This window comes from Salminus brasiliensis, chromosome 24 (assembly GCF_030463535.1).
Source record: "Salminus brasiliensis chromosome 24, fSalBra1.hap2, whole genome shotgun sequence".
Lineage (NCBI taxonomy): Eukaryota > Metazoa > Chordata > Actinopteri > Characiformes > Bryconidae > Salminus > Salminus brasiliensis.
In genome coordinates, this window is record NC_132901.1 from 373,621 (window position 1) to 381,120 (window position 7,500).

The following is a 7,500-nucleotide window of genomic DNA, read 5'->3' on the forward strand; positions in this document are numbered from 1 at the left end:
AATTCACTTATGTGCTCTTCTACAGCACTTTTACTCTGACTCCCACACACACACACACACACACACACACACACACTTACTTGCAAAAAGGAAGCCAGTAGCTGCACCACTATTAGAAACACACTGAAATCTAGCGGTATGTATTAGTAGTCGGGATGCCGGTTCTGATCCAGTGGATCAGGGCTGATCCAGATATGTAAATTTGACAGTTTGAAGCCTCATCCAGCTCTGATCCTTAGTTTTTACCGCTGTGTTTTAGCAGAGTGCTCTCTGGTGCCCTCTAGCCATGAACAGATTTTTTGTATGATACAATACTTGTATCGGATCAGTAATGGACGATACTCATCATTAAGGTACTCAAATCAGATCATATTGGTATTAGACGATGCTCAGTGTTAAAGTATTCGGATCAGATCGGTATCAGAAAATACTATGCATTAAGGTACTCGGATTAGATCGGTATCGGACAATACTCAGAATTAAGATACTCATATCAGATTGTACCGGACGATACTCAGTGTTAAGGTACACGGATCAGATCGGTATCAGACAATACTTAGCATTAAAGTACTGAGATCAGAGCAGTGTTGGGAGATACTTATCATAAAGGTATATATTGGAAAATACTCATTAAGGTGCTTGAATTAGACAGATATCGGATGATACTCAGTATCAAGGTACTTAAATCAGATCGATATCGGATGATACTCAGTGTTAAGGTACCTAAATCAGATCGGATCAGATGATACTCAACGCTGAGTTTCGGCCAATGCCGATCAGAAACTGTCAAGGTACTCGGATCAGATCGGTATCAGACAATACTCAGCTTTAAAGTACTCGGACCAGATCGATATCGGACGATACTCAGCATTAAAGTACTCGGACCAGATCGATATCGGATGATACTCAGCATTAAAGTACTCCAATCAGATCGATATCGGACGATACTCAGCATTATGGTATGCAGATTGGATTAGATCGTAATAGATGATAATCAGATCGGTATCGGACAATACTCAGCATTAAAATACTCGGATCAGATCGGTATCAGACGATACTCAGCATTAAAGTACTCGGATCAGATCGATATCGGACGATACTCAGCATTAAGGTACTCAGATTGGATTACATCGTAATAGATGATACTCAGATCGGTATCGGACAATACTCAGCATTAAAGTACTCGGATCAGATCGGATGATACTGGACAGTAAGATTCTTGGATCAGATCTGGATCAGACAGATCTTGGCAGCTCGTCCAGCCTAGTTCCAAACACAGCTTCAGAACCCAAAGGAAGAACAGTGGGGACAGGTTCTGGTCTACGTTCCTGAGCGTTAACAGAGGAAAGCTGCCTGAGGGAAGAGGAACAGGAGCGGAATCAGACAAGAAACACCAGCATTTTTAAACAAGCAGGAAAGGAAACAAATAAATAAACGACTGGAACGCTGCCAGGCGACCTCCTAAAAATGACCACAGGGTTAAATATAAACCTGTCTCAGTGTCCACCTGGACCACGCATCGCTAGCTTCAGCCGGGAAGCTCGCAGCCAAATATGACGGACATCAAACTCCTAACTGAACAAGAACTGAAGACCAACGTCAAGCTGGTCAAGCTCCTGACCAGCATGACTACGCTGGTCCACCAGTATGATCAGTGACCAGTGTGACCATGCAAGCTGACCAGCTTGACCATCAAACCCAGTGTTGTCAGCAGTAGGAGGTTAGCGGCGGTACCTGTTTGCTGTACTTGGCGTTCTGGCAGCTGTAGTCGGAGCACTGGTCAGACCCGAGGCTCATGGCATCTGCGTTCCCGCCGGTGAAGGTGTTGGTGGGGGGCAACTCCTGCACGGCCTGGTGCTTCTTCCCCTCGGCCGGCGGCGAGTTGGGCTGCAGGTGGACGGCGGGCAGTGGCGAGCTAGACTTGTAGTGCCGGGCCAGATCCGGGCTAGACTGGTGTCGTCGAGCGCCCAGACGGGGGCTGCAGGGGTCGCCGTTAGCTGCGGCGCAGTAGCGGGCCGCTATCCGTTCGCTGGCATTGCTGACTTCCTCATCCTCCTCTTCTTCTTCCACATTGCCACGGCGGCACCCGTTGACCGTGACAATGCCGCTGTAGAGGGAGCGGTCACTCTTAGCACTTCCGTTGGCGCTGCGCTTGTCCCGTCTCGGCTTGCGCCCTCGGTCGCCCTGCGGCTTCAGGGGCGGCGGCTGCGGGCTGAAGAAGTCCTCCTCCGGCTCCTTCTTCCCGGCCTCGTAGCCGTTCTTGGCCTGAGAGCCGCACTGCCGTGCTGTGACCACCAGCAGGATGACCAGGATGACCGCAGCGGCGCCCGCAAGAACGCCAATGGCCACACTGAGGCGCTGTTTGCCCAGAGCACGGTCAGTGTCTGGATCACCCGCAATGTCCAGAGACAGGGGGACCGAGAGACTACGGGAAACCTGAAAGAGTGAGAGAGAGAGAGGTGGAAAGATGTGTAGAGTAAGAGAGAAAAAAGAGAGAGAGTGATGGAGAGAGTAAGAGTGATAGTGATGGAGAAAATGGTAGTGATGGAGAGAGTGATAGGGATGGAGAGAGTGATAGTGATGGAGAGAGTAAGAGTGATAGTGATGGAGAGAGAGTAAGAGTGATAGTGATGGAGAGAGTGATAGGGATGGAGAGAGTGATAGTGATAGTGATGGAGAGAGTGATAGGGATGGAGAGAGTGATAGTGATGGAGAGAGAGTAAGAGTGATAGTGATGGAGAGAGTGATAGGGATGGAGAGAGTGATAGTGATAGTGATGGAGAGAGAGATAGTGATAGTGATGGAGAGAGTGATAGGGATGGAGAGAGTGATAGTAATGGAGAGAGTAAGAGTGATAGGGATGGAGAGAGTAAGAGTGATAGGGATGGAGAGAGATTAAGAGTGATAGTGATGGGATGGAGAGAGTAAGAGTGATAGTGATGAGAGAGAGTAAGAGTGATAGTGATGGGATGGAGAGAGTAAGAGTGATAGTGATGGGATGGAGAGAGAGTAAGAGTGATAGGGATGGAGAGAGAGTAAGAGTGATAGTGATGGGATGGAGAGTGAGTAATGTGATAGTGATGGGATGGAGAGAGTAAGAGTGATAGTGATGGGATGGAGAGAAAGTAAGAGTGATAGTGATGGGATGGAGAGAGTAAGAGTGATAGTGATGGAGAGAGAGTAAGAGTGATAGTGATGGAGAGAGTAAGAGTGATAGTGATGGGATGGAGAGAGTAAGAGTGATAGGGATGGAGAGAGAGTAAGAGTGATAGGGATGGAGAGAGAGTAAGAGTGATAGTGATAGGATGGAGAGAGTAAGAGTGATAGTGATGGAGAGAGTAAGAGTGATAGTGATGGGATGGAGAGAGTAAGAGTAATAGGGATGGAGAGAGAGTAAGAGTGATAGTGATAGGATGGAGAGAGTAAGAGTGATAGTGATGGAGAGAGTAAGAGTGATAGTGATAGGATGGAGAGAGAGTAAGAGTGATAGGGATGGAGAGAGAGTAAGAGTGATAGGGATGGAGAGAGAGTAAGAGTGATAGTGATAGGATGGAGAGAGAGTGATGTGATTGTCGGGGCGAGGAGGCAAAAAAAAGTGACAAAGGAGTGAGAGAGAGAGTGAGAGAGAGAGTGAGAGAGAGAGAGTGAGAGAGAGATAACTGGTGGGTTCAGTCTAATATAACTGCTTCTTCATTTTACAGCTTTCTTAGTCTGAGCTCCACACTCACACACTCACACACACACACTCACACACACACACACACACACACACTCACACACACACACACACACACACACACTCACACACTCACACACACACACACACACACGGAGCAGAGCTTTTCAATTATCATGTCAAGGCTGAGACACTCAATCATACCCGTACAGTGTGTGTGTGTGTGTGTGTGTGTGTGTGTGTGTGTGTGAGTGTGTGTTATGAATATGTATCAGCAGGTTTACAGGACGGCAGCAGGGTGATTTCCTGTCTGAGTAACGCGACGCCACTCCGCTCAATACTGTCCCGTCACGGACCACAATGCACCTCTGTGTTCCGCTGCGCTGGAGAACGTGTTCTCACTTGTTCTACATTCAGCACCACCGCATCACCCTCTCCTCCCGTCCCGTCAGCCTTCCCAAGCTCCATTATCCCCCACCCCGCCGAGTGAGTGTGTGTGTGTGTGTGGTCAGTACAGTGAGGCTGTTGTCCACTGCTTTATAGGAGAGAGTAACAGACTAGCAGAGAACTGCAGCACTTCACTACCACTGTACCCCTGCTGCACAACTGAGGCTCTCCATTGTCTCTGCCGTGTCTCCATTGTCTCTGCCGTGTCTCTATACATTGTCTCTTTATTGAGTCTCACTGTTGACTCTATTGTGTGTATATTGTCTCTACTGTGTCTCACGGTTGTCTCCATAGTGTTCATTTAGTCTCCATTGTGTTTTTATTGTGTCTTTGATGTGTCTCACTGTTGTCTCTATTGAGTCTCTATTGTCTCTATTTTGCACCGGTGTAATCTCTAGTGTCTCTATTGGCTCCATAGTATTGGTATTGTCTCCGTGTCTCACTGTTGTCTTGATGGTATTAGTATTGTGTCTGATGTTTGCCTATGTTGTGTCTCACTTTTGTCTCTATTGTGTCTGTATTGAGTTTGTATTAAGTCTCTACTCTCGCTGTTGTCTCTACTGTGTCACACTTTTCTTCATTGTGTCTCACTGTTGTCTCTATTGTCACACTTTTCTTTATTGTGTCTCACTGTTGTCTCTATTGTGTTGTAATATTGTCTCTATTGTGTCTCACTGTTGTCTCTATTGTGTTGTAATATTGTCTCTATTGTGTCTCACTGTTGTCTCTATTGTGTTGTAATATTGTCTCTATTGTGTCTCACTGTTGTCTCTATTGTGTCTCACTGTTGTCTCTATTCTGTCACACTTTTCTTTATTGTGTCTCACTGTTGTCTCTATTGTGTTGTAATATTATCTCTATTGTGCCTCACTGTTGTCTCTACTGTGTCACACTTTTCTTTAATGTCTTACTGTTGTCTCTATTGTGTCTCACTGTTGTCTCTATTGTGTCTCACTGTTCTCTCTATTGGGTCTCACTGTTGTCTCTATTGTGTCACACTTTTCTTTATTGTGTCTCACTGTTGTCTCTATTGTCACACTTTTCTTTATTGTGTCTCACTGTTGTCTCTATTGTGTTGTAATTTTGTCTCTATTGTGTCTCATTGTTGTCTTTTGTGTCATACTTTTCTTTATTGTGTCTCACTGTTGTCTCTACGGTGTTGTAATTTTGTCTTTATTGTGTCTCACTGTTGTCTCTATTGTGTCTCACTGTTGTCTCTATTGTGTGGGTACGTTCAGAAAGAGCTGCAGTGCTTTTGGGAAAGTGTGGTGTTACACTACTGGACTCAGAGTGTCTCTGTCCTGTTGCTGTTGTCTCACTATTGTGTCTCTGCTGTGTCTGAGAAGGCCTACTCTTAGAGGATCACTTTCTTGGTCAGTTCTGGTCCAAATCAGGTCCAGCATGACCAAAACAATCAGAGCACTAGAAAGTTCTGCATGGTGGAAGTTCAGTGTTCAAAACTATTGTTCCTCCACTGTGTTTGTCAACCCAGACCAGGTCCAGATAGGGTAAGACTGGTGTTATCAGTAGGTGAAGGGTGCAGTGTCATAAGTTTGGGGACAACTAGCCTTTCAAAATCTAATTAAAAGAAACAGTTGTTTGCGTGTTTTCTTCCATTAGAAGCCTGAAAGTTGAAAAAATAAATAAAGGCGAGGTGTCCCCAAACTTTTGAAGGGCAGTGTAAGTCTCCAGGAGAAGACCTGAGTATCTCATACCTGTGCATCCACCAGGGTGGCATTAGTGAGGCTTTCGTTGATGAAGACGTGGACCAGCGCGGTGGCGCAGAGCGAGGGAACGCCACTGTCGTTAACTCGCACCACCAGGCGATGGAGTCCTCGGTGCCTCCTTTCCAGCGGTTCAGCCAGGGTGATGACACCACTGTTGGGGCCTATTTCAAACAGCTGGAAGGGGTTGCCCCCGACTAAGGCGAACCGCAGGTCCGCGTTGGAGCCGGCGTCTCCGTCCGAGGCCATCACGGTCCGGACCACGGTTCGGGCACCGCTGGCCGGCGGAAGGAGTGTGTATGACTCGTTTGCAGGGGCGGTGACAGATGGGGCATTGTCATTTTCATCCGTGACAAAGAGGGAGACAGTGGCAGTTGCGGATCGTGGCGGTTCTCCTCCATCCACCGCTCGAACGCGGAAAGTGTAGGTGCTCCGGCTCTCGCGGTCAAAGGATGCCGCCGAAAAAATGGTTCCGGTGTTGTTCTCGATGGAAAACAGTTCCTGCCTCCGGCCCCCTGCTTCCTCTTCGTCCTCGTCTTCCTCCACGAACAGACTCAACTCTGCATTTTCCCCTTCGTCAGCATCTGTAACCGTCACCATGCCGACAGGACTGTTGGCCAGAAGGTTTTCTTGACGTAGAAGGTGAACACCTCCTGGACAAACTTCGGCGCGTTGTCGTTTCTGTCTGTAACCTGGACGACTACAGTTGCGGAACCTTGCAACGAAGGGGAACCCTTGTCCCTAGCGATCACCCGAAATTCGTACCTCTCCCTTTGCTCTCTGTCCAGGGCACCCGTGGCACGAATATCTCCATTATCAGCATCGATATAAAAAGCCCCGTTTACCGATGGATCCAGGGAGTATGCAATTTCTGCATTCTTGCCGCTGTCGGCGTCTGCAGCTACCACGGTTACCACCGCTCTCCCGGTGCATTGTTTTCAGCGAAGTGTACCTCTACTAAACTCTGAGCAAATGTAGGCGCATGGTCATTTATGTCCACTACCCGCACCATAAGGGTGCTGTTACTGGACAGGCTCGGACTTCCAGAGGTCCACGGCTACGATCGTGACGCTGTAATCCCGAGTAGCCTCGTAGTCCAACAGCGCGGAAGTGTGCAGGAAGAACTTCTTTTTGTTTCGCTCAAAGGCGTCATCTGTGGGTGGCGGGGGAGGAGCCAACGCATTTTCACCTGCCGGTTTCAGCGTGAATGGGACGTCTCCCACCACAGTGCAAGTCACAGCGCCATTTTCCCCTTGGTCGCGGTCGGACACTTTGCACCAGTGCTACTGGGGTGTCCACGAGAACATTCTCTGGAACCATGGCTGCTCCATCCCGCACGGGGATGCGTCCAATTTTGCGGATTTCAACAACCGGCACGTTGTCGTTCTCATCTCGTACGTTCAGGATGACTGTAGCGCGGTCAGTGCGAGGAGGCTGCCCGCGGTCCCGAGCGGTCACTGTGAAGCGTAGCTGCGAAACTTCCTCTCGGTCAATCCGGTGCAGGACACTCAGCCAACCGGAAGCCTCGTCTAGCCTCAGCAGGCGCCTCACGGACTCCGTGGCTGCGCCGAACACGTATTCCACTTGCCCATTCACTCCGATGTCGCGGTCTGAGGCTCGCACCTGCAGCACCGGAGTGCCAGGCGGGGTGTT

The 7,500-nt window shown here is 48.5% G+C and overlaps 1 protein-coding gene across 1 annotated transcript in view; it reads right to left on the reverse strand.

The window, feature by feature from the left end:
• The window catches only part of pcdh7a (protocadherin 7a), a 40,224-nt gene that overhangs the window by 31,064 nt on the left and 1,660 nt on the right, over positions 1 to 7,500 (reverse strand). Inside the window, 6 exon segments of the mRNA XM_072669563.1 lie at positions 1,735 to 2,436; positions 5,839 to 6,479; positions 6,482 to 6,763; positions 6,766 to 6,895; positions 6,897 to 7,118; positions 7,120 to 7,500. The exon segment at positions 7,120 to 7,500 is cut by the window's right edge and continues 1,660 nt beyond it. Coding sequence (XP_072525664.1) covers positions 1,735 to 2,436; positions 5,839 to 6,479; positions 6,482 to 6,763; positions 6,766 to 6,895; positions 6,897 to 7,118; positions 7,120 to 7,500 — 2,358 coding nt within the window.